The sequence below is a fragment of the Actinia tenebrosa genome, unplaced genomic scaffold (genome assembly GCF_029948245.1).
Source record: "Actinia tenebrosa isolate PJP-AT-01 unplaced genomic scaffold, QUT_ActTen_1.0 PGA_scaffold17__23_contigs__length_9995812, whole genome shotgun sequence".
In the NCBI taxonomy this organism is placed as follows: domain Eukaryota; kingdom Metazoa; phylum Cnidaria; class Anthozoa; order Actiniaria; family Actiniidae; genus Actinia; species Actinia tenebrosa.
In genome coordinates this window covers 2,007,501-2,034,620 of record NW_028292577.1, presented here as the reverse complement: position 1 = coordinate 2,034,620, position 27,120 = coordinate 2,007,501, and the positions used below count along the sequence as shown (strand labels likewise).

The 27,120-nt window shown below is 37.1% G+C and overlaps 1 protein-coding gene across 2 annotated transcripts; it reads right to left on the bottom strand.

The window, feature by feature from the left end:
• Positions 1 to 899: 899 nt before the first annotated feature.
• LOC116299520 (uncharacterized) lies at positions 900 to 23,041 on the bottom strand. Of its 2 annotated transcripts, XM_031708181.2 has the most exons (41): positions 22,724 to 23,041; positions 22,359 to 22,502; positions 19,418 to 19,602; positions 18,089 to 18,197; positions 17,604 to 17,699; positions 17,372 to 17,435; positions 17,183 to 17,281; positions 16,568 to 16,674; positions 16,100 to 16,238; positions 15,901 to 16,019; positions 15,480 to 15,803; positions 15,096 to 15,402; positions 14,935 to 14,984; positions 14,655 to 14,860; positions 14,270 to 14,527; positions 13,558 to 14,023; positions 12,861 to 12,983; positions 12,694 to 12,780; positions 12,438 to 12,518; positions 12,248 to 12,312; positions 12,020 to 12,110; positions 10,796 to 10,852; positions 9,941 to 10,027; positions 9,091 to 9,257; positions 7,789 to 7,867; positions 7,449 to 7,508; positions 7,143 to 7,328; positions 6,831 to 7,027; positions 6,540 to 6,672; positions 6,326 to 6,463; positions 6,169 to 6,247; positions 5,978 to 6,093; positions 5,675 to 5,872; positions 5,515 to 5,583; positions 5,254 to 5,433; positions 4,960 to 5,160; positions 4,405 to 4,575; positions 4,126 to 4,326; positions 3,828 to 3,986; positions 2,417 to 2,467; positions 900 to 1,436 (listed from the first exon to the last, which is right to left on the bottom strand). In XM_031708181.2, the coding sequence occupies exons 1-40, from the start codon at positions 22,907 to 22,909 to the stop codon at positions 2,450 to 2,452; spliced, it is 5,802 nt and encodes a 1,933-aa protein (XP_031564041.1). In that variant the 5' UTR covers positions 22,910 to 23,041; the 3' UTR covers positions 900 to 1,436; positions 2,417 to 2,449. The 2 variants fall into 2 exon arrangements, with proteins under 2 accessions (XP_031564041.1, XP_031564040.1); XM_031708180.2 differs by lacking the exon at positions 2,417 to 2,467.
• Positions 23,042 to 27,120: the final 4,079 nt, after the last annotated feature.

Here is a 27,120-nt window from a genome sequence, read left to right as displayed (position 1 = left end):
TTGCCTCTGCGAGGGAAGCCGACTAATAATGTTTTACCCTATATGAACAGCTTGATAAGATGATTTCATGGTCGGCTTAACATCAGGATGTGGGTACTCTTTAGTGATCTTCCCGAGGCCACGGTCCGGATGGAGTGATCAGGTTCATGCTGCTATTTACTTCGCGACATGATTCGGTGTTAGCTCAAGGTCTAACAACTCTGAACTGCTAAGTACCAGCGCATATACTGGAGTTTTAAGAGTGGTCAATAAGATGGTGAAAAACACCTTTTACTTAGATTCTGGGATTTCAGTTGGGACTTCCCGACACTCTACCAGATTATCCACGAGTCTCAACATTTTGGACGTCATATCCCGAGTAGTGCCCAATATCTCGAGCTCCTGGATAATTGTCATCGTTGACATCCATTCTCCATAACTGAATATTTCGTGGGGGGGGGGGGGGGGGGGGGGGGAACAATTAAATTTGGATTTCGATTTTCGTATAGTCCCCCTTTAACTGAACATCTACAGATGGTTAGACCTTCACGTGGCCACGTTAGCCATCCCCTTTAGACTTAAATTTCTCAGCATTATCCTTAGTAAGCCACCCCTTTTCCTCGCATTCCTAGTAAAACCTTTGTAATAGTCACCCCCTTGCTAAAATTCCTGGATCCGCCACTGCACACCCTGGATCACCATCCCACAATCATACCATTAAGAAATCATTAGTAAAGGCCAGATACTAGGGGGTGGTCACTGCGAGGGTTTCATTACATCCTCAGTAAGTGGTTGTTTTAAGGGGGTTGGAAATTGGTGCAATGTACCCAGTCAAAGGGGAACCAGCTGGCTGTGTCTCATTGTGCAGCACCAGCCTGCGGGGTAAATCTTAAACTAAATAATGAAAAACAACAGATACATTACTAGAAAATGTTTTTATAAGTGCACTTCTAATACAACACTACTGACTGACACTGTCATAGCAACAGGGCACTAGTGCGATGTAAACTCGGTTATGCTTTTTCTTCAACTAGTTGGGGTGGGGGAAATAACAAGAAAAAATGTCCAAATCTAAGAATAAGAAAATATCTTCGAAACTATTAATACTACCTATATAATCATCAAGACGAACAAAAGGCCTTACATATGACCCATATCTGATCAGCACAGAATTGGCCATTCTTTCAAAATGACAATGAAGTATCAAACTCCATCTCATTACTTTATGAACTTTATTGGAAATACAAAAATATATTGGATTGGACTATAAATGCAATTTAATTGGTTAGACTAAGAGAAAATCGTTATAGATATAAAATTGTGCTAAGCTTCATATTTGATTACATTGATCAAGACGTCAAAGTCCATGTGAATTCTTATCAAATATTTATTTTCTAATCGTCATCTAAAGAAGTTGAAGAGGCACTTCTGATTCCTGAATATCCCCTACGAGATGTCTGGAAAAAAAGAAAAGAAATGTCAAGGATACTAAGAATTGGACTTGCTCGAAGTGACACTCAAAGTGGCTGAGAATTAGAGATTCTGTCAACCAACATCAACATCACCACCAATATCATTATCACCAAAATCTTTCATGTCATATGTAGCCACAATTCGCATCCCCATTAACATCGTCAAATATTTTTTGTCCATCATAGCCACAATTTCCACCGCTGTTTTTCATATTCATCGTCATTGCCCTGCTCATAATCATCTTTTTCATCATAATCTTGTTTTCATTCTTCGTCAATCTCACCACCACCACCACCAGGACCTCACACGATACAACATTTCAACCCATGAAGAAAGACTTTTACAAAAAAAAAAATCAATAATAATTAACAATAATTGAGATAGATATATAAAAATATGCATAAAAATAAATATGACGTCATGACTTAGTATAGAATAATGTTTAGTAAGAATAAGAATGAATTGAAGTAGGAGACTTGAAGAGTGAAGAAACCGTTGTCTAGATAATAAGACAGACACTACGCAGCACAATCAGTTTTCTGTAGCTCGAGTTAGATGTATCGTTTATGAATTTTCATGCAAATCAGAGAAATTAAAAGTAAACTTCTCGAGAAATAGCTTATGCAACAAATGAATCCATCGAGATGGCTTACTTATCAATTAAGTGGACGAGGTTTGACGAAAGAATATCGATTGAAAAGCGATAAATGAACGAAGGTCATCGAGATGGCTTCGTTATTAATTATGTGGACGAAGTTTGGAGAAAGAGAATCGATTGACAAACGAAGACCAGCGAGTTGACTTCGTTATGGTTTAATTGACAAATGTTATATATGATTTTAAAAAGCCTAAGGAACGTTTTTGTTATGGATAAAATGTGAAAGCTTTAACGAAAGACATGCTCGACAGTGTGCACCGTTGTAATTGGTCCGATTGGATCAGCATTTGCATCAGCGGTACCTACTATTGCAAGGGAAATGGTACACGGTGCCACTGTCTATTCACGCCTTGAAGTCTGCAGTATAATTCATATCAAAATATATAAGTCATTTTATAAATAGAATAAAGAATTTCAACACTCAAGTGAAATTTCTTTGCCAAAAACACGAAAACTTTTCCTCGAGGGACAATGGCGCATTGTTGCCAATTCAAGGGTGTTAATTAAGGAACATGGATTAGAAATGATCCCGACCGCAGTTTTCATAACAGTTCACTCATCATCTAATATCAAAAATGTGCAAAACAAACATGTCATTAGTACTTAATTCATGGATATAAGGAAAGATAATATTAAAAAAGAGTAACAACAGTAAAAAAAGTAGGTATTTATAGGAAATGTTAGTTAGAAAGATGAAGATTTACATTTAAAGAATTAGAAGACAAAGTTATTGAAATTAAAGCATGACTACAAAAGAGCCTCCTAAGAACCCAAGTACTCTAAGAGGCGTCATTAAAACTATGCTAATTGCTCCAAAGAAAAGAATTTGACAGCCGGAATTTGGAGAGATAGTAAACTTTTATGAAACTTCAGTAAATTGAAGTGGTCTGTATTTACACTTATGAAGAAAAGTGAGATTTTGTGGCTTAATTTTGATTGGCCAACTGCTGCAGGCTCACATTAGCTCACATCTACGTTTTTCAACTTAAGCACGACGAAGAAATCTCAAAACGCTTTATAAGATCAAGCTTCAAAACACTCCAAATTAGTCCCAAACTATTCCTGTAAGCCTGTTGAAAGCTTTTTGGTCAATAAAGCCTTTCGATTTTAATCCTTCTTAAATCGCTTTACAAATAGACCAATTAAAAGAGATTATGGAAAGGACGAAATGAACCATAACAAAATCGATTCCATTCTGACAATTTGACTGAAAGAGCAGTATGAATAGAAACAAAGAGTTTAAGGACTTTTCTGCGTAATTCACAGAATGCTACCCTTGGTGCTGAAGGATTTTGTTTTACTACTCGAGGTTATCGACAGCAGTGACATGTTTGTCAACTTTCAGATGGGCGCCAGCCAAATCTGAACCTATTGAATAAATATTTGATTATCGCTACCACGAAACGTTCTTAACCTAAACGAATTCATTCCAGGGAAGAAATCATTTTATTTTCCAATGGGAGATGATGGTGAGATAGATATATTATTTTTGTGCGTTCCTTGTAAATACACGCCATAATATTTCCACAACTGATCTAGTGCTTCAAAAATATAGAGTAAATACAGAAAAATATCTAATCTAGAAATTCCTTAAATCATGCAGTTCAAAGTAATTTAGGAGAATCTTAGATTTAGAAAGAATGAAAAGAAAGAAGAATCAGAATTAGAATATATTAGAATAGCGATTGAATTTAAAATTGGAAGTCCTAATAGAGACCTCTCGTGATGATGTCCTCATCACCCCACTGGAACGTCCGCCACCACGACCACGGGCCTTCTGTAATGAACTCTCCAAAGTTTCAACCCTTTCTTCGGCTTCCTCCAGTTCGGCCTGGCTCTTGCGGTAGCGTGCAAGATTTGATGCAGCAAGGGCTTCCTGCAAAAGAGAGTAAAGATGGAATCTTAGAAATCGAAATGTTTGTTAAGATTGTTTTTACAACGATATCGCAAGACAAAAGAAGGAAAGCACTGAAAGAGAAGGACGAAGGGCAGAAGAAAAGAAGGAAGTAGCTTACCGCTTCTTCCACAGCAACGCGCATTTTCTTGATTTTGTTGTTGAGTCTGTCGGCATTCTCCTGTGCACGACTCAAGTTCTTCTGGTCCTCGTCGGCTTGGAATTGAACCTCTTTCATGCGGCGTTCGTTCTTCTTTGCCAACTTCTGAGCTTCGTTGCTGCGCTTGGCCTCTCCTTCCAGATCGCGTTCTAATTCTTTGACCTAATTGGGAAAGAGAAGACAAATAAGTACTTGAAGGAGAGCGTGCTTGGGTGGGTGAATTTTGATAAAGACGCCTACCCTCTGTTCGAGTTTCTTGATCTGGTTCTTTAGCGCCTTTCCACCAGCAGCTTCGAGCTCTTCAATCTTAAGTTGCAGATCTTTCTGCATGCGTTCTGCAGATAAGCGAGAACGCTCAGCTGCTCCAGCGGCGTCTTGAGCAGCAAGAAGCTCGGCTTGGACGCGGAGAAGCTGAGAAGCGCAAAAAAAAAATCAATTTTAGATAAAATATTATTATATATATATATATGTATACACACACACTTGATTGCAGAAAGGTTGTAGTACACATTTATACAGATACCTAATGAGATGCAAGACATCAAATGATATGCAGAACGTAAAACATGCTTAAATACGATTGCTTAGCCACTACATTTTGTAGAAAATACTCTTTTAACTTTACTTTGTGTAATACTTATGTCTCTGATACAAGAGAAGATAAGGAAGACCAAATAAGTTACTTTTTACGTTTTGCATCTCATTTGATATCTTGCATCTCATTACATATATGTATAAATGTATACTACAACCTTTTTGCAATCAAGTGTATATATATTACAGTGGAAGAAGTACCTCTGCAGCCGCCTTTTTAGCACGGTCATCAGCTGCTTTAGCCTCGTTTTCTGCCTCATCCAGCTCTTCCTGCATGGTGTTGACTTGTCCATCAAGTTTGCGCTTGGCTTGTTGAAGGCCGTTGACTTGGTTAGTGAGTTCAGAGAGACGGTCTGTTGCCTCAGTTCTCTCTTGGTCAGCAGCGCGGCGTGCACGGTCAGCCTGCAATAAGATGCGATAGCAATATTAGAATTTCAGAAATCAATAACCATTATCTCATAATTGCATGATCTTATAAATGCCAATGATCTATACCTGCTCAAGTTGATTTCTCAAGTCCTCCAACTCAGAATTAAGTTCTGCAGCCTTGCGTTCAGCACGAGAAGCAGCATCTCGGGCATCATCACGACCACGTTGTTCTTCCTCAACCATGACTTGCAAGTCTTTCACTTGCTGTTGTTGTTTCTTGATGTTCTTCTGGTATTCTTGGTTGGCCTGAAATCAGAACAAATACTTAGTCCCTTTTTTACAGTAATCTTGGCCATGCACCCAGAATAAATAATGTTTTCGACTTACCTTCATCAAGTTCTCAACGTTGTTCTCAAGTTCAATGCAGTCGCTCTCGAACTTCTTCCTGAGACGAGCCTAGAAAAAATGCAAGCGCATTCTGGGTCAGTACATGTACAGCCGTTTTATGACTGTGATACCACAGGTATCCCAGTAATTAGAATCCTACCTGCTCGTTTTTGGCTTTGACTTCAGCATCAAGGGATCCTTGAAGAGCATCAAGTTGACGTTGTTGGTTCTTTCTTAGGTTGTCAATCTCCTCATCCCTGTCAGCCAGTTTGCGGTCAAAGTCTTGCCTGACTTGGGTCAGCTCAAGTTGTACCTTAAGAACCTTGCCTTCTTCGGCTTCCAAGGCACCTTCGGCTTCCTATTCATTTTATATAATGAAAGCATGAAACTTAATACATTATTAAAAAATCTGTACAAATTTCCCTCGATGCTCTTTGTATTGTCCCTTTTCTCGCACACTTACCTCTAAGGCGGTCTGGAGCTCTTCCTTCTCCATCTCCAAACGTTTCCTTAGTTTTCCGAGCTCAACAGTATTCCTACCACCCTCACCAAGTTGTTCTTGCAGATCATGGACGTCACCTTAAGGGAAAAACGAAAGAGATGTCACACACCAAGTAAGTGGTCTAGAATTTGGATAAAAATGAAATGACAAACCTTGGAGGCTTTTGTTTTCGCGTTTCAAAGCTTCAAGAAGTTCATTTTGTTCCTCAAGAGTGTTCTTGTATCTGTACATCTGCACGGACAAAACATCAAGATATTTTATCAACGCATTTCCGAAAAAAAAAACAAGATGGTGATATTTGAGCCATACCTCGGTAGAGTAGCTTCTGGCTTCTTTCTGGGCATTGTCCAGTTCTATTTGGAGATCATCAAGCCTGGACCTCCATTCATTGATTTCTTGATCGATTTTCTTTTGCTTCTTCTCAAGGGCAGAATTGTGGGTTTGAGCCTGTTAAAAGGAAAAGGCGAAAGACGTTAACTGTCAGTGTCCATTTATTGAATGGCAATTAAAGGATTCTAAGTACCTTCTCCAAATCAATAAGGGCATCCTCAAGCTCGCCATTAAGCCTGTTCTTTGCCTTCTCAGAACTTTGAGCCTTAACAAGAGCAGCATTCAAGGCTTCTTCAGTCTCTTGCAGTTTTGCAGCCATCCTTCGTCTTAGAAAAGAAATTGCAAAATTATTATGAGACCGATTTTCGTAAAAATGAGACAAACGACTAATTGTAAGCACGGATACTAAGATACGGATACTAAGATGCTGTTTCCTCCCTCTAAGAGACGCGCTTTAATTTTACCAAACTAAATAGACTCTTACTTAGAATCCTCTAATTCTTCAAGTTTAGCAATTCCTTCTTGTTCATATTTGTTCTTCCATGACTGCAGTTCTGCATTTGCTCGAGAAAGTTGTTTCTGGATATCAGCCTTGCCATCTTCGACTTCTTCAAAATTTTCTTGTAGAGTGTCATAGTCAGCCTCGAGGTTCTTCAGTCTGTTGATGGCTTCGGATTTACCCTGCAACGAAGAAAGGAAGTACCATCAAACAACTACTACATCGAGATGAGTACCCATTTTAAGAAGTGTCTTTCTAAAGGGTCAACTTTTGGAAAGGCCATATTATTCATCTTACCCGCATTTCATCTTCCAGCTGTTTCTTGAGTTCTTCCATCTGTTGTTCGAGATTTTTCTTAGCTTTCATCAACTGTGAGTTCTTGGACTCTTGTTCCTCGAGATGTCGGGTGACTTCTACGTTCTCCTGGGTGATGCGTCCTTTGATAATTTCGAGGTCGCTGCAAGTTTTCTTTAGTTCGTCATTCTGGGAGAAAAAAGTAATAACTTAGTTTGGATTCTGCCAGAAATAGCCCAGTCACAAAAAATGGTGTTAAATGACAAAACCAAGCACACTCAAAGGTAATTTTCCTTTCCTACCACATACCTGTGCTTTTGCTTCGTTGAGCTGATCGTTAAGGGCGCGGTTGTTCTTTTCAAGTTGCAACTAAAGAGAATAAAGAAATTCATGCAAAATCAATCTACATTTAATTAATCTTTAACAGGTTGCAACTCAAGACAAGTGTTTGAGGTCACTGATGATCGATCAATGGGCCTTAGCAGGCAGTAAGAAAACCACAGGCCGCCCAGGCTATTATTCTGTGGCTTAAAAGACAGTGATATTTTGACAAATTTTACAAACTTCTTCTTTTAACTTTCAGAGAAATTTGTAAAATTTCAAAGCCTGGGCAGCCTGTGAGAAAACTTTTGGTTATTTGTTTTGATACCTTTTGTTTTTGGAAATTTTCGACGGCCACTGCAAGCTCGTCTCCCTCGTTCTGTAAGGATGCTTTTTCTTTTTCGAGTCTTTAGAGACAAATACAGAAATTCATATTATGTCCATAAAATATTACCATCAAATATTCATAGCAAATATACTTTGGCAAAATAGAATAACAACGACGGTAACAACTTAAAATAATATTTATATAAAGAAAAATTTTTTTTCAATAATGAGAGATAATGGCAAAAAGCGCCAAAAACTAGTCCTTCGTATGAGTTTTGATCCCAATTTTAGTTTTGGGTTAACACTCAAAACCTCTTTTTAACAGTTAGAAAATGATTTTAGCCTTGTATAACAGCCTTTCTCCAAGAAAATAGTTTTTGGCGCTCGCCGCTTGAATACGAGAAGAATTCTCTCAATTTAAAATTCAAATAAAAAATATTTCCATCCACGAATGATGCTCTGAAAACATCATCTCGAAATATCTAACTTAGGACAGAGTTAAATTCGACTAGCGGCACACCGCTAACCGCTGTCACGCAAAGGATTAATTTAAAGAACTTTTTTAATTCATTGGGATATTAGGTCGCAAATTAAAAATTAAAAAAACCAGCCAACATTATGGCAATTCTGGAAAATTTGGCATGGTATAGGGTTTCAAAGTATCGCGTGACAACCGAGGAAAAAGTGACCCAGGGTTAAATGAGCGCCAAAAACAAACGGCCCTAAAGAGCTGAGCGCAAATGGCGAAGAATGTACAAATTATATATATATATATGTCATGGGGAAAGAAGCTGAATAGGTATGGAAAAAGCTATCCAGGGGATTAAAACTACTTATGAGTATTAAGTATTTCGATCAACGTGAATTTTAACGTCTATTAATAGTGCGTTTGGGTTCACAGCTGTTAGCCTATCATGTAGGTAATTTAACCATTATCAAGACTCGGGAAATTAACTGGGAAAACTACTGGCATGTGATATTCGCTATCAACAATATTATCTCGTTGGCAAGGAGTTAACATTTTTTTTCAATCCCGCAAGATAGAATGATTTCTACTGGATTGCCGGATGGTATTGATGTTCTGGCACAAAGAATTAAGATCTTTAGTTATAACTTATTAATCCGATCTTATTAATCCGATCAGTCAGAGAGGACCTTTGGTTGGGAAGAGCATTGTAGTACGCTAAAATTTGGAGTTCATAAAATTTGTCCATATAATGAGGTCATTACATACTATATGAAAACAATGCGATGTGCGGTCTAGACAAGGTCAAGCGCGATTGACCAAGTTGGGAAAACTTACTTTGACTTGGATTTCTTGACACTATCAAGCTCGTCTTGTAGCTCTTGTAACGCTTGGTTCTGTTTTGAGCGCATGCTGTTGATGGTCTCTTCATTGGCGAGTGATTGCTCTTCCAAGTCCTTACGAAGCTTGACAATGTCTTGCTCTCGTTTTTTGTTGAGTTCCAACTGCAAAGAAATTATAAATTCATAGAGTTAACAAACAGCGAAGGGCGTTTTCGGAGAGGGATACATTCGGTGTAAGGATTAGAAAACCTTAATAGCACCGATGCCTCTCGTGTGATCTAAAATAATCTAAAATACAGATCAGCTATTCTAAAGAGGATAGTATTGATCCATTCAATGGAGATTAAAATTTTAAAAAAATTAAAAAGTTATCGTTCTTTTGTGTTTTGTGCAATTTATTAACACCCTAGATTCGTAATATTGCTGCATGACGTCCGTACATTAATTAGTTTGCTTAAATTATAAAACAGCTCTCATCGTTATGTACTCGTGAATCCGCCCTGAATCCCATACTACGCTTATTCCTACAGAACCAAATGCCGTACTAAACTTCACTCCTTCACCGATTCTTACCAGTTTTGTAGGCGACGTATAATCCATGCTGTAACTCATTTTCAAAAATTTTATTAAGCTACGAAAAGCTTGTCCCTCGCACTGTTTGACAGATAACACTACACGTAATGCTGCAAGGGATGCTGGTTTGTATTTACTCCCGATGCGCAACGCGTGAGATTTGGAAGATTCAAGATATCTGATAAAAAGGGAGTGCCAATGGATGCATTTGTTGCATTGCGTAGATAGATGTCATTCTGCGCTCAGATAAACGGAGGGTTTTTATACTATACCTGAGCTGCGGTGGCACCGCCTGCTTCATCTAGTCTGTCATTCAGGTCATCTAACTCTTGCTCGAGTTCTTGTCTTGCACGTTCAGACTGTAACATGCAAAGGCAAAAATGATTGAGAAAAAATACATGTTTACCAAAAAGAGTATTAATCCTGTTATCATTATTCAATGAGCAAAATATTCCTTTAAAGGATCAACAGAGACTATAGAAAACTGTGTGGAATTTGTGGCCGGGGTCAATCCAATGATCTGTCACACAACACATTCCATTCATATTGCAAACCGTTGTTTAGATTTCCATTACATGGTTCATGACCTGTCTACTGTTAAAACCAGTAGTTACATAGAATAGGAAAAATCATAGATAATATACTACGCATCAAGGTAACTGTGTGATGCCCTTTTTAAGAGAATATTTTCCTGTAAATGAAGTTTGTTTGTCGGATGTCAATCGGATAACCTCGGGACTTATCGGAAAAGAAATGTTCATCGCATAATTTGAGGCTCAAAGAATATATCTTTCGTCCGGAAAATTTTATGACGCCAAGAACAATTACTCTTACAAATAAAAGGATTGCCAATAAAATTCCACATGTTATCATTGATTATCGTAAATCCTCTAAGGAATGAAAACTATGTTAGTTTTTCGCTATGGAAGCAATGTTTGTTTTTAGATAAAGTTTTGTTATTCAGATATAAAGATATGGAATGACCTTTGCTTGTCAACTGTGGGACTCGGCCCCGTCCAAATAAACACTACTGCAAGGAAGATATGTTGAAGATAATAATAATGATCTATTTAAGAGCTAGGTTTCCGATAAGATACTGCATGCAGAAATAGGACTTCTATCCTTACCTTGCTGCGATTACTTCTTTCTTGTTCGAGTTCTTGCTCCAGTTCCTCGATACGAGCCTGTAAAACATGAGACAAAAATACATCATTCAGTTGCACAAGACAGAATTTAGGGGACCGTACCTTAATTGGATTGGAGTTAAAACTTATCTTATGAAAACTACCTAACTTAATATGATAAAAAAGCTTCAGAAATCGGCACATCCTTAGAAAGATTACTACATTCTACTAGTTATACAGCTGTTCTTGACTTGTACATAGATGGAAGCTAAACAATGTAAACTCGAAATAAACTAACAAAGATTCACCCAATCTTCGAAACTTAGAGAGTAAGAAGTTTTGAAAACTGGCAAAGCATTTTGACACGCTTTTGCTTTAAACACCGTAGTGTGTATCAAGTTGTACGTAACCAAACGTTATTAAGCACAGTTAAGTGCTAAAATTCCCTCATTATTTTATGTCGAGCATGACCTTTGTTTCCGAATACCAGCCTACATACTTCTAAATATGACGATGAATGGTCGTTTCGCCACATATTGAGGTTTCAAAAACTCTTTCGCAAGTCAAATTTGAAACCAAATTTCTATATAGCTGAAGTAATAATTACAACGACAGATCGCCCACGAAGTCATTGACACGGTAGAGCATGAATGATGACAAGGTGTGGCGTGATCAGACCATAAGAAGTACACTTGTTTGCTTAGCAATTAACAAATGATTGCTGTAAAATGAATTCATTGTCATAGTTCCTGTATTTCCAAATTCACAATATCCACTACATCCACCAGAGGTTTTCTTTCTTTTTTCTTTCCCTTTTTTTTATCCAAACAAACTTCACGCTACAAGTGCCATGAGTGACCAATGGACAAATAATATAACTATGCAGTAAAAGATTTAATAATATCGACTAAATTAAAGCAACCAATAAATTTTGGATAGAATGACCATTGGCTGTACGAAAACGTTTCCGCCTTATCTTATAATAAGATCATAAAAAATTAAATAACGAATCGCGAAAAATCGTTGTGTTGGACTAAATAAAGTGACTCCCACCCACCGAAGCAACACGCGATTAAGGTGTAATACCCTGTCAGTCTAACGAACAAATGAAACTGATTTCTGTTCGCTTAAACAAAAGAAACTATTTTATAGAGAGCGCCTGAAGAAAAAAGGTATGTTTTTTTTTCATTCGATAGGTCTATCTGTCCGTCTGCCTGTCATGCTCACCTCGAGTTGTTTGATTTTCTTTTTGAGGGATTCGATAAGACTAGACTGATCGTCGATTTTGACATTCAAAGACGAAATGTGCTGTTCGCGCCTAAAGGAATACAAGAAAAAAGTAAAAGAATGAGAGAAATGCAACTACATCCAACTGAAACAATCAAGACAACCCATGCATCTTTTTAAAAGGTGAGGATCAGAGAAAAGAAACAACACTATCATCCCGATACTTACTTTTTCAGCTCATCCTCTGTCTTTTGTTTTTCAGTCCTGACTTCTTCTAATGTGTCTTGGGTCATCTAAACAGTCAAAAAGGCACCCAAAGTTTTTACTATTTACTTCCTTTCAAATTAAGAGACTTGCAGTGTCGTCATTACGCGTTGCCCTCGCAAATCAAGGGCTGTCTGTGAGTTTTAAATTTTACCTTAAGGTCGCCTTCAACTTTTCGTTTTACTTTCTCGACGTCAGCTCGTAGTTTCTTTTCCCTATCCCATGAGGCTTGTGTCTTTCACAAATAGAAAAATACTATCATCAGAAAGAATGCAATAGTACCGCCAATAACTGCATGCGGCAACGATTGATGCACACAAGCTAGCCTAATAACATAGCAAAGAAGCTAGAGGAGTGTAGGCGCGACATGAAACAGGACTAGCATGGGGTTCTCTTATTGTTTCTAATACCTCGTCAAGCTGTAGTTCAAGTTTGGCTTTAACTTTGTTAAGATGGTTGACTTTGTTTTGTTCTTCTTGTAAGGAGTCTTCCAGTTCCTGTTGGAAAATACCAGTAACAATCAGTACTAAAATCAATGAAACATTCGGGTCTGAGTTATTCCTTGAATCATTCTTACCTGACATTGCTCTTCCACGCCTTTCTTTGCTTTTGAAAGTTTGGCAATGGCTTCATCTTGCTGTTGTAATTCTTCGTTAAGCTGTTCGATATTTTTATCCTTTTGTTTGCTTTCTTCCTCAGCCTGAAACGAAACAATTTATCAAGGTATCACTAATCTCAGATGATCACGAAGGGGAGCAACAAGTGCAACAGAAACAGCAAGATAAGAGTCCAAGGAAAGAGGGAGTACATGGCATGAAGAAAAAATGGTATGATAAAATTTTTTTGTATAGCATATGCTTTCCACACTCCGATTCTTCTCTGGGTCGATTAAGCTTTAGTTTTAAACGTCATAAACGATGTTCGCGGGCATTGTTTGCGTGCAGCCTTTCTCTTACACACAAGTTTTTAATTCCGAAAAGTTAAAGAAAATCATATTGATTAAATGCCCATGAATTTTTTTCTCCTTTTCTTCGGTGATTTCAATTTTTTTTTTTTTTTTTTTTTGATACCTTGGATTATGCTATAGCGTGCTTCTTTTCCTCGCTGACTATATTTGCTCAGCATTTAGCAAGAAAAAAACGAATTAGGTGACCCCCTTTTTATTTTATTTTCTGAACACGATGTCAAATTTAAACAAATCCTGATTGCAACAAATAAGTTGCATCTAAACGCAGCAATGAGAAGTTAGGTGAGAGGTAACAACAAATACGCACCTTTTTGAGAGCGGAGTCGAGTTCTTCGATGTCTTGTTTCATTTCTTTGATTTCAGACTCCAGTTTCTGTTTTGCTGCTGATAATTCCGAGCTAGCCTCCTCTTCGTCTTCGAGTTGTTCCAGCATTTCTTTCAACTGAGCTTCTAAGTCGTTCTTCTTGTTTTCCAGAGCAGAATTGCGCTCTTCGGCATCAGCGGCGGAATCTTGTTCTCTCTGAAAATCTTGGAAGAGTAGATTCTTCTCTTCAACAAGTTTGGTGTATTTCTCTTCAAGTTCTTTTCTCAGTGCTTCCTCCTTGGCCAGCTTTTCTTCAGTTTCTTTCATCTGTTCAATCTTCTGTCTCATTTCTTCATCAGCACGTGCGACTTGCAATAGAGGCTTTACTTTGGTATAAAGTTTCCACCAGTTCCAGTTTCTCAGGTACAGATACTTTCGGACGTTCCTCTGTATAACTGAGATTCCAATCCTAAAAAGTTGTGTAAAACTTTGGGTTACGAACACAGGGGCAGATTCAGGATTTTTAGAAGGGGGGTTAATATTATAAAGGTTTTACCATGAATTCGAGGAAAAGTGGGGCAACTGTTACCAAATTTATACTTAGAAATTTGTGCAAAAACCTGGATCCGCCCCTGGAACAAAAGAGGTTCACTTGCTTGTGGACAGATTGAAAATTTCATGATAGCAATGCACTGCATATTTTTGAACGACATACCTCTGGTCACACATCTTGCGGTACTCTTTACGCATCAGGAAACCCTTACAATAAGCCTGGAACATGGAAATAATTTTGGCAAGCCTTTCGTCACGCAAGTCCTCAAGCTGACCTAGAACACCAGCACGGAAGAACACCTTGGTTGCACCAATCCTGTACTCATTCTCTTCCAATTGCAAGGCACCTAACAACTTCTCGCAAGCTTTCTTTCCATCCATAAACTGTCCAGACACGGCGGTAGGAGCAAGAATCTGGTATCTACAAGAAAATATAAGCAGCTCAGTAAGAGGGAACCCAAAAGATTACTAATTATTATACGCTCTTGTTCTAATCTGATTCCGTGGCTGAGTAAGTTATCGACTACGCAGAGTACCAAAATACTTACCTCTGCTTGAACTCCTGGAAAGGAATTCTGTTGGGGAATCCTTTACGGCAAATACGGATGCCCTCGAGTACACCATTACATCTGAGCTGATGAAGGACTAGATTAGTGTCAATGATACCAGCCTTCTTTACTTCGTTGGGGATGATACAGCGCACAAAGTGAGGCGAGGTCGAATAGAGGGTGTCCATCAACTTGGTCAGTTGTTCCTGTTATAGAAAAAATAATAAATACTAAGACAACACATCATAACATTGATATTCCCTTAGTAAGAAAATCTTACCTTGTGTTTGGAACTGACAGTCTGGAAAGATCCACCTTTTCCTCTGTGACCTAAAATAATTTCAAAGACCAATAAAGATGAGCAAGTTTTGAGAAACTCCGAGAGTGCATATCGTTGATAGTGGAACAACTCGTCGCTGCAAGCACAAAACGTTAACTAACCTTCAGTGGCATATTCCTTCCACAAATGTGCAATAAATGGATCGCCGGACTTGGCGAAGATAGAAGCAACAGCCTCATTAATGGGGTCCTTGTTCTTATCAAGCCAGTTGTCAACGTTGTAGCCAACAGTGCCAGCGTAATGGTGGACTTCGAAGTGATAGTTAAGAGTTTTCTTTCCACTGATCTTTGGTTTTCCAAACTTTACAGATTTGCCGTCATGGGTAGAGTTCAGCTTGGCCAAAAATGTCTGGTCAGAGGCTTTAGGCACAATGCATTCTTCCTCAAGAATGGCAAAAATACCAGTGCCCTAAGGGTAATATATTGTCGAAGTTTAGAGGTCTTGCACTGTAATAGTGAGTAGTGAATGTGTTATTATTCATTTACCTTAGCGAAGATGAGATCAATCGTTGGGAGCAAGTCAAGACCAAAATCAATAAACTCCCAATGAATTCCTTCTCTTTTGTATTCCTCCTGTTCAAGGACGAACATGTGATGGTTAAAGAACTGCTGCAGCTTCTCATTGGTGACGTTGATGCAAAGCTGTTCAAAGGAATTGAACTTGAAGATCTCAAATCCTGCAATATCGAGTACACCAATGAAGAAAGCACGTCTGTCTCTGGTCATTAGGGTCTGGTTTGCCTTTTCCACAAGCCACAAGAACATGCGCTCGTACAAACTCTTACTCAAAGCACTAATAGAGTAGGCAACCTGGAAAAGAAATATTTGTTTCATTTTCAAAATATTCAATACACCTTTAGTATGTACATTATTAGCATGCAACTGCATTTCTTTAAATCCTCTTTACCTGTTGAATGTTACGTCCTTGGTTCACATATTCACGACCAACTTTGATTCTAGGTTTGATGATGTTCTTAATAAAGTCAGCTCCGGGAAGTTTCATCAAGAATGACACCTTATCAAGATCTGTAAGTGTGTAGAAATTTTTATCATGAATTTGAAAATACAAATTCAAAGACGCTTTGGAGCTACCCCTCACCACTTACCTTTGGGGTCAGAAACTTCTGCTTGCTCCTCTCGTGGCCTTTGCTTGAACTTGGCGTTTCCCCAGTGAAGACAAGCAGCACAAATCTTATACATACTATGCTTTTCTTCTATTGTGAATCCTAGAGTGTCAGCCGCAAGCTTTAAGAAGAAATCAGACGCGGTCAATAATACACATATATCATTGGGTGTTTAGTTGGGTAACCATGGTGGATGACATTGGGTAACCATATTGGGTGACCATGCTTTAGTGGCTTTTTCGGTCATACCTCTAATAATGATAATAAGATAAGATTGAAAATGAAGGGGAATATGAAGGAAATAGATTGCTTGTTTGTTTTTATTAAATCCCAAGGAGGGGAAACAACAAAAGACAGGAGGCCATGTTGGTTCATATAACAAAATAGCTCATTCTTTTGTTCAATTCAACACAGATGGCAGCTATGACGTCAGGTGCAAACAAAGAATACCTCAGTAGTATGGAACTCATCTACGTCATCAATTCCCTCAGCTATTTCACTGCCCCTCTCGAGGAAGGCATAGTCATCCTTTCTACCGCTTTCAATGAGAAGTTCATCTGTTAATGAAGTAGAGTTGAAATAATAGATGAATAACAATAGCTATGTAGTCATAGTATAATATCAAAGAACACGGCCATAATGCACGGCATAGCGTGATTTCATTACAATCCACGTTGAGCATGGGTGATCTAGTGAGAAATCACACTCTCCTCATTTTTCAAACCCTCTGCTCTTTATAATTTTGTAATCACAGAAAAGGCCAGAGCAAGCTTTAGTTTGTGTTTTGCTTTGTGAATTGTCGGCACATTTTTTGGAGTTGGCGTTGTCAAATAAGCGCATGGACCCTCGATTATAAAAAAAGTTATTGTACTCTAATAAAGTGGTCATTTTTAGCAGTGACCACGTCCCATACGTAGCTATGATGTCATCAAAGCATGCGCGCATTGCCATATGGGTAGATGAAACAAAAATGCTGTCTAAAAAAAGATTTTTTCTTTCATTTTGCCTTCAAAAATCACTCTGGTTTTCTGTTTTTCTCTTCAGGAAAGGCATTCTAAATGTTACCTTTAAGTTCTTTGGGTGCTCCTTTGAGAATCTGGTAAAAGATGTGATAGTTTCTCTCTCCTTCTTGTTGGTAGACGACACGGGACTTCTCAAGCAAGTCTGCCAGGCAGAACAAAAAACAAGAATTAATAAGCTTTATTAATTTGTTTAACTAACTTTAAAATGCAAGAAAACTGTTCTATAACTTACAGGATTCAATATCAGCTCCGGCCAGTTTTCCTTGGGGTCCAAAATGGCAGCGAATGAACTTTCCCTAGTAAAGGAATGGGAAAAAAAGTTAAAAATCCAGTACTCCAAAAAGTGATTGAGGCTGAGTTTTTTATTCTATTTCTCGTAATTTCAAAAATTACTAAAGCCTATTTAGGTACTAGCAAGCTTATCAATCCATGTAAACATAATTGGCTTCCTCTAAATTACTTACAAATCTCGAGGAATTGTTGTTCCTGATAGTCTTTGCATTACCATAAGCTTCAAGGATAGGGTTAGTTTGAATAACTTGATCTTCAAGGGTACCTCCCTATAACACGTACAAAACATCCCATTTTAGTCTTTTCATATTCAAAGAATCCCTTTTATTTTAGTAATAATTGAAAACCATATATGATTTTAGTAGGTGGTACTAGCTGGTTCAAATAAGGGGACCTTTTGGGCTAATTCACAATATCTGGGGGGAGGGCAAATATATATATTTTTTCTATCATGCGATGACCATTTGATGCAATTTTCAAAAAAAATAATGACAATGTTTTTGCCCCCAAGTAGAAAATTTAGCAATGTGTTGTGGTGAACTGGGGCTGTGCGGTATGGGTGTTATGTGTGTAACTGTGTGGTTGTTTGGTAGTGGGGAGGGATTAATTTGTAATAGCAAGTGCTTAAAGATATAATTAGATGAATGAGGAAGCTTACAGTCTTCTCTTTGTGTTCTTTGTCAGCCTTGGACAGCCCTCCTGATACATGGGCAAGATACTGGATTACTTTCTTGGTGTTTTCAGTCTTTCCTGCTCCAGATTCACCACTGCCAGTCAAAAAAGGTACAAAATACAATAAGTACAAAATAATCACAGCCATTATAAATCATTAACTATATGAATTGATTTATTTTGTATCCAAGTATTGAGGAAACAACAAGTAAAATTTGAAGTGAATATCTCCATTCATTAATGTAAATATCTAATTCATAATATAACCAATTTATATGTGTAAGAAGTGAACACTATTGAGAATATATCCTAATATTAAATTTAGGAATTTATGTCAATTTTTGTATTGGGTAGAAAACCCCTTGGGCAGAAAAAAAAACTTGAAAAATAAAAGAGAACAACAAACACAAATCACATATGAATCAAACCCAGAATTAGTGAAAGGCGAGCGTTCTTACGGCTATGTCACCATGCTTAACATTAATTATAATCATGCCTCATTGATGCTTTTGTTTCCCAATGTGTCAATTCAGTATGCCTCATAATGTCTACTGTAATATAAGTTCCATTGTGATGTTTATATCCACACATGGGAAATTCATTTGGTCACATAAAAGCTAAAGTTTATAGTAACACATACATTGGAAAGAATTGTACAATTTACAATTTGCACCAGAAACAACCACTTTACCAATCTACATCATAATAGAATTGTGGCATAACAAAAGATATGTTAAATTCAAATAGAGAGTTAGTCAAAGTACTTATTTGCAAGGATTATTCTTGCTTAAATATAAACAGAACTTAGTAATTAACCCTCACATCTTAAGCCCAGATAATAGATGATTTATGGTATATACTGCCAAATAAAGTTAGTATTGAAAACACAAGCATAATATGGAGACTAGTTGCAAAAGGAGCAAAATTCAAAAAATGCATAGCTGTGTAGATCTATAAATATAATTTACATTGACATAACTAGACATATTAGACAGCTACTTATAGTCAGAGTAATTTATTTTACAACAATGCTCTTAATGTCATAATGTCATGCAAATGCATTCCAAAAGTATTGTTTTCAAAGACGAATTGTCAATAATAGGAATCTTAAAAATCTTTTGAGCTGAATAAAGAAAATGCAGTTATATTGTTATTGCAGGAAATCCATTACTCATAAACAATACATCTTCAAATAATAGGAAACAAGAGCTAATAATGTTAATCCATTTTTCATTTCAAATTGTGTGGTTTTTTTTCTTATTATAAATTATCATATGGAATTTATATTGAATATGGTATGTTCAGCACTACTCACGTGATCAACATGGACTGGTTCTCACGATCTTGCAACATGTTTTGGTAAGCATTGTCACAGATAGAGAAGATATGTGGAGGCATTTCATTTCTCCTTTTTCCTCTGTAGGCAAACACAACGGCATCAGTGTAGATTGGAAGGCGGCGGTAGGGATTGATAGCCACACAGAAAAGTCCAGAGTAAGTCTGAAAATAATTGAGAGTGATAAGACAATAAGTATATACCCCATTAATATAGTTTTCAGCTAGGTTATCAATAAAAGCATTTCTAGAGAACGTTTTTCAAAATGATTATTACTGTATATTTTATTTTATCAGTTTTAAGAAACTAAAAATTCATGAGTAAATTACACCATGGAAGAAATGTTTTTTAAAACACATTATAAGACAAATAAATAAGAAAGTACAATCCATGCAAACAAATGAATGAGAAAAAAATCATCAGAAAACTAATTTTTATAAACAACATAAAAAGTCTAGAAAGAGACACATGAATTTCTCATATTTTTTTACAAAAAATTAATGTGTGTTGAAATTTAATTTCTGGATTCAATGCTAGTACCTACTTAAATAACTAAAAATCAAAAACTTAAGTTTTTTAAAAATGGGAAAGTAAGTATCAAAATTTTTGAGTTCAATGTCAACTTTTTGTTAGACACTCAAAGGTATTTTCATTCGTCCAATGAGTGTTTGTTAACATTATGCATTCTGTCACACTCATCTAAGTCCTGTTCTTCATAGGATAGGTCTATGGTTAGCTGCACAGAACTAATTCTTATAAACAACATAAAAAACCTAGAAAGAGACACATGAATTTCTCATATTTTTTACAAAAAATTAATGTGTGTTGAAATATAAATTTTGGATTTAATGCTACCTACTTAAATAACTAAAAATCAAAAACTTAATTTTTTTAAAAAAAAGGAAAGTAAATATAAAAATTTCTGAATTCAATGTCAACTTTTTGTTGAACTGTTAATACTTTATTAGACACTCAAAGGTATTTTCATTAATCCAATGAGTGTTTATTAACATTATACATTCTGTCACACTCAACTAAGTCCTGTTCTTCATAGTATAGGTCTATGGTTAGCTGCACAGAAACAAAGCACTAACCATTATTGGGTTTTAATTTCTTAAAAATGTAACATAATTCAATTGTTACAGAAAAATTTATATTTTTATTAATCAGATTGATTTTTGGTCACACACTTTGACCTGTCCTAAAAACAACGAAACAAAGGGCAATTAAAGACACTTAGTCCAATCCTTTGTAAAAAATATAATCTTCCAAAGCAGCTGCTTTCAAAAAGCTACATTAAAAAAGCAAACATTCATCTTTATAAAAGCAATACAAATTCCTTTTTTGATTTTGTACAATCTGGAGAAATCAATAACAACAGTTTGGGCAAATGAAAAATTTTATTGCATATTAAATAGTATTGGAGTCTGGAATGTGGGATTTTAGGGCTCAATCTGGCCTGTTTTGAAAATATATAAGACAGAAAAACAACCATCCATAAAAATTTGCGTACACTCAAGGCAAATGATGGAAGTTCAAACACAAAGTCCATTCAACAGTGTTTTATAAGGATGTACGTAAAAACATAAGTGACCAAACCCGATGGAAAACCTACGCCTTTGATTGAGATGAGTACATTAACCATATATGGTGAAAATATTTCTAGTACCGATCTGGCCATGGGATGACTGGGGAGGTTGAGTGGGTCAATTTTTGAATTCAAATATTTAAAAGCCACGAGTTTTCTGTAAAAATGAGTTCATTCATTGAAAAATTTGTTTTTAAGCCCATAAACAAGGACAAAAGTAATGTTTTACGTTATTTTAGGTCTAAATGCGGATTAATAGCAATTTTTATCAACTGCAAGCACAGCTCAATAAAACAGCTGTCGATTGAGCAGGGGGATAAAATCATAGGGATGTTCACGAAAACTCGCACAAATAAGCACAAAACATCTATATTTTGACCCCACCTAACGAATAAAGTTGTGAATATATTGAATGTCAAGAAACTCGAACAAACTTCTTCCTTATGTTTGAATGCACTTCGTAATATAAACTCAGGCAACATAACTTTAACCACCTAATGTCATTATCACCCCAGCCACTCGCCCGGAATCACACCGATCAGTGGGCATGTTTTAAGCGAGATATAGAAACCCTAATCCCAAACGGCTATCGTACTGCAGATATATCTTGGCAGATAAGCCAAATCTAAAACCATATCTGCATAATGGGACCGGCTTGCTGAGCTATGCGGCTGCATTGTTTCACTTGAACTGAACAAAAGCCCCGACAGGCGGTTTGTTAATATATTAACCAATGTCATCAATTTCACACTTTTGAGGAAATTAGCAAAGTCAGAAATTGACAGAGATGATGCTGTCCTAAAAGATTATTGCAGGAAAATCGAAGATTTGGGTCTGTTATGATGTCTAACGACATCGTTCCAATGCAATGATCACCAATTAATAAGGCCATTTAAGCGTAAAAATAGCGAATTTAAATCCCATTACGGCGTCGTAGAACTGCCCAGTGTACCGAAACGCCTAAAGTAGATTAACTATTTTATTGACACTAGAAGGGCATTCCGTAAACTAAACTTTCTAGTATGGAAAAAAAACAAGAGCAGGAATATTGGTGACTAGCAAAGGGCTATGAGTTTAGAAAATTAGATGTCTAATGATGATGTCTGAAACACAAACACTAAACAGAATCCTTTAAAGTGAAGGCATGCATGAATACAATTACATATACGAGGTAATCTGTACAAACATTCATAAGGTCCCACGGTCTGTTTTGTTATGGAACTACAAAGACTTCGATCTGCTGCAAAACACTAGCGAATTTTATTGCACTTTGATCTAGATTCATCGTAGCTTGGGATTTCCAAATAATTCAAGCGATGCTATTTTACTTACGTAAATAAGACCGGCGTAGTATCTCTGCTTCAAGTTATGAATAACGCTAGCTTCGTTTAGGTATGTCAAGTTCGCCATGTCCTCGGTCTTCTCGAATTTCGGCGGGTTCATCTGTTCGGTATCATCCTTTTTGACTTGCATTTCCTAAGTTAGAAATACAGAAAAATTTGTGATTTTCAAGATATGGATGGTTTACCAACTGGTAAAAGAGCAGCCAATATCGGGAAAGCATCTGCGGGATCGGACCTCCAGATACCGGCACAATACTACACTAGTTACTATAACTAGAGATCTAGTGGAGCCACAGCTGTTGGTATAAAAGTCGAACTGCGATCAAAGAAAAAGAATATATTTGCTGCATCTACCTTTCCATCGTTGGTTTCAACCATCAGCGTATCTCCCTTGGTACCTTTGATTTCAGCAGCCTTGTAACCCTCCTTCTCATCAGTCACCCAAACCCACTTCTTGGTTTCGAACTCCTTGTTAGCAGACATCATAGCCTTTTTATCAATTCGTAGCATTGCTACGGGATCGTTAGGATCGTGGTCCATGATGATTATAATTACACTAGAAGCACTAAGACTTGAGGGAAAAAAACCGAAATGTACACCGAGTTAGGCACAGACTAGTCAGCCGCAGTGTGTCTTGCAGAAGTGCTTGCCACTCTGTGCTAAGTAAATCACTTCTGCTACTGCTCTATAAATTCTCACTAGCCACTCCCATTGAGCCCTGACATGACAGACGCGGCGATAAAGTATGTTATGGTAACGTAAAGTCATCGCTGATTGGTCAAGAGGATCACTTAGGCCTTTGTTCTTTCAATCCATGGGTTTGTTTTGTCACGGTACATCAACTAGTGTTGTTCACCTTTTCATAATGAAATACCAAACAGTCACTCTTATACCACACCTTGTGGCTAGGCGACCAATCAAGCGTCCAAGTACTGATGAGATTTAGATCTTTCATGTCACGCGTGTGTAAGCCACTTTCTCGCGAGTTTACTTGAGGGGACTATCCCTCTTTATCCCCAAAAAACACATCCCATATACGACTATCAAATTTATTATAGCTTTGCGGAATGTTTTAAAGGATGAAATACATACATCAGTTATTTTTTAAATAACGTCCGTCAATTATCATAATTCTTAGTATAATTTCTTGCAATCAAACTATTGAAGGAAATTAGAAGACAATACCCGACCTTCATGTGTTTGGTCCCCGGTTTGGTCGCATATTTCTGCTCAAATTCTCATGTGTTTCTTATTGCTTAAACTTTCGGGGAAAGCAAGGGATGCCTTCAAAAGTCAATGTTTGCTAACTTGTCAATGATCCGTTTTTAGTTGGCCTGTTTGGCACATTTTCCATCTGAAGACAGTTATTAGTAACAGAAATCAAAAGAAAGACTTGTGCAATACGCTGATCAATGAACCATGAAGTCAAAATACAATTTAGTCATACCGACAGCTTCGTGATGACGCCGTGTTAGGGGTCAACTTAGACACCGGAAAAGAGAGCAAAACAAGTCTACACTGTGTCTTATATCTCACGTTTCGTTAACACTAGAAACTGTGCTACCAAAGAAGCAATTTCAGCATAGCTTATTTGGTTTATGCAGTGCTTAACAATTACCAAAATTTCTGAGTTTTATCGATTCACAGGGACAGTTTTCTAGCGTGTCACGCAACGTACATAGTCACAGTTCATCACACGCAAAAGAATTAGCAATTTCCTCGAACCAATATTGCCTGTTCCAAAAGATTGGTCTATAGTGGGAAGTTCCATAGACTTTGAGCATTAATAATCTGAAGATGTTTCTAAATGTAAGTAATTATGAGATATTTGGCATCGGCCCAATTTAAGCTGCATAGCAAAGTCAGCATTTGAAGTACATGTTTTTAAACTTGACACCATCTTACCAAACTCTTAGTGTTGGCACACGGACACCTGTAAGTAAGATATATGTTAAGGCAACAGGAAAATTAGTGCAGGTACACTCTTACTCTCAGTTGACCTTTTCCTAATATCATGCTGTTTCATGAGGTTTGTTTGAGATCTGATTGTGTAAATACAAAGCGAAAATATTTGTTTTAAACGGGAAAATTAAAATATTCTCACATAGTTTCTTGGAGCAAAATTTGTCATAGCACTTTGACCATAAATGGAGTGAGCTAAAAAAAGGGAGAAAAGTTCTGACTTTATCAGTCATACATCTTTTTTTCTAAAGAAAAACCTGTTCACACGATTTATGTAAAATTAAAATGATGAGCACTTGCGACAAATATAGACATTCAACGACACTATCAGTTCTATTAACCTGTGATTAGTTTTAATGGATTACTGAAAGTGTTGCACTTGTAGAAAAACGAAAGCCGCTCCTAAAGGTTTCTTCTGCCTAGGAAGCTAGCAGATATTCCTGTTAGTATTTAATTCATTTTCCAATAGGATGAACTCAACATCGAAGATCTCAAGGAGGAACTATTAGCCAATAAAACTTCGTATATTCATATCCTCACCGAAAAAAAATACTCTAGCTTTTTTTTTTTCTTTTTTTTTTTCACTCCAAAAAGATAACAAACTCATCAGTGCTAGGCCATGGTAATTACATCACCTATAATTACTGAAGATCGATAATCCAGTACTCCGGATTAAAAAACAGCAAGGAGTAACATTAGGGCAATGAGTTGCGGTTCGGTCGGTATTCAGCTCTGTAGCAGTTCACGGAATAAGTCAACGGAACAAGATCGACGAGAAAGTCATGTAATCCTAAACTGCGAGTTTATATGAAGTTATACGTTGCCGCAGTTTGAGACCACATGTAAATGCCCTTTGCACCCAACTGTAAGGCGACAGCAAACTGGCTAAGTAAGGAAAATATAGTTTTTTGGTTTATATTAGCCGCTGGTTAGCTTTTGGGCGTGGCATTAAAATTTAAGGCAGGTGCAATTTCCACTAAGATAATGGACAGAGTAAGGTTTTTTTCGAGCACAGTTACTGGATTTAGTTCCAGGGAGAAATGGTCAGTAAACGACCCATGCATGATGACCTATCAGTCTGTAATGTGCATCAAGGTCTAGAAGGGAATATATATGGTCACGATTGTGCGAAGCTCCAATTCAGCTACATTGAATAGTCGGTGCATTCCTATGGATGCGAAGTACTTGCTTAATATCTTTAGTGTGTCGGATTTAACGCTAACACAAGATGAAATACTGTACGGAATACTTAACAAGCCGAATCCAAGCATGAGCCTTGAATGGTTTACCGCAGTTTAACCTCATCATTACAGTTCCTAAGAACTCTATATGTGAGATTTATTAGAAACAGTGCTCGAGTTTGACATACAAGGTCATCAACTTAAGATCTATTAGTGCAAGAGTGTTGAAAAACCTTTAAAAGGGACCACGCATAGCGGAGATACGATCCGCCCGATATAAAAGTTTGTAATTGATGCCGGTGTGTGACATCAGTAAAGTTAGATTTTGAAAAACATTATTGATTTACATTACGGACAAGATATTTAAAGTAGCGGTAGCTCATTCTGAAAATGCCTTTTTCTAAAATTATTTGATCAAGATATGAAGATTACGACACGCGGAACAAAAACATGTTTTGTGTGAAAAACTGAGATTTCGTGTGAATAAAACACGCACTTGTTTATCTGCGGACTAGGCGGGGTGGGAAACAGTTTTTTTCGGGTGTAGAGAACAAAACGGTGAATGGCCGGCTAGTGATCGGTGAGTGATATTCTGAGATATAAACGATTGATGACATATTGATTATTTCCATGCGCTAACGTGACCTAATTCTTAACGCGTTTTCAGTGGCCGTACCATTATTGAGGCCTTAGCTTTTCCTTCTTTGATGTATATTTTTTAAGTTCAGCTGCGTGTAAGATATTTATGTAACCGACAGGCTATGTACTGATAAAAGGATTCGCAGTGTATTACATGATTAAAACTGTGGAGGTTCAATTAAAACATTACAGACATTGCTTTGACTCGTACATTTATTGTCATCGGTAAAACTACAAATAAATCAATTTTATGCTAAAAGTTACAAATCAAATTCACAAAAAAGATAGATTATTTAAAACTCATTTGTATGAAGATTTACTTACGTTCGTGCCTGCATGTGATAATAATAACAACAAATGCAACAAAACAACTCCATGTTTACAATCCTTTTCAGTAGTGAACCTCGTGGGTTGCCACGTGACCACACAGGGTTACCGGAAATCTGTCCCGAATATAAACTATTTTACAATAATGGCGGGTTAAAGAGGGAAAAAATTTCAAACAACCCCGATGAATGATATTTTGTAAAAGGCAGTGGTGCCAATGTGGTTTCTCGGTGTATGGTGTATTTTTCGGGATAAAATCCTAAATCTGCACTATAGCATGCCGGCTTAGGGGCTCAAGAGCATCTCATCTCTTGTGGGCAGCTACGCGTACGCAGTTTAATCCAAAAACGCGACGATAAGATAGCTTTGATGAGAAAGGTATTGACTCTCAGCCCACAAATGTTCTTTCCAAATGCGATAACACATTAGTAGCCAACCTCCAAACCTAAAGTACTACCGGCTCAAGAAAGCCTTGTTTCAAATAGGACTTTGTTGGCCCACTTGTTATAATACTTGTGAAGTAGGCCTAGAGAAGATTAACAGATTAATAGCAGTAAATTGACATATATCATGACTGATTTGTACTTCAGGAAAGCAAGAATACTTTACGAACCTCACGTACCAAGACCCTATCAGACAACA

Excerpts from the sequence above, each read along its gene's own strand:
- LOC116299520 (XM_031708180.2), bottom strand. The coding sequence starts at position 22,909 with ATGGACCACGATCCTAACGATCCCGTAGCAATGCTACGAATTGATAAA. Across the intron at positions 5,161-5,253 it reads TGAGAAATCAACTTGAGCAG|GCTGACCGTGCACGCCGCGC; the intron begins GTATAGATCATT and ends ATCTTATTGCAG. Across the intron at positions 1,437-3,827 it reads TGAGGACATCATCACGAGAG|ACATCTCGTAGGGGATATTC; the intron begins GTCTCTATTAGG and ends CTTTTTTTCCAG.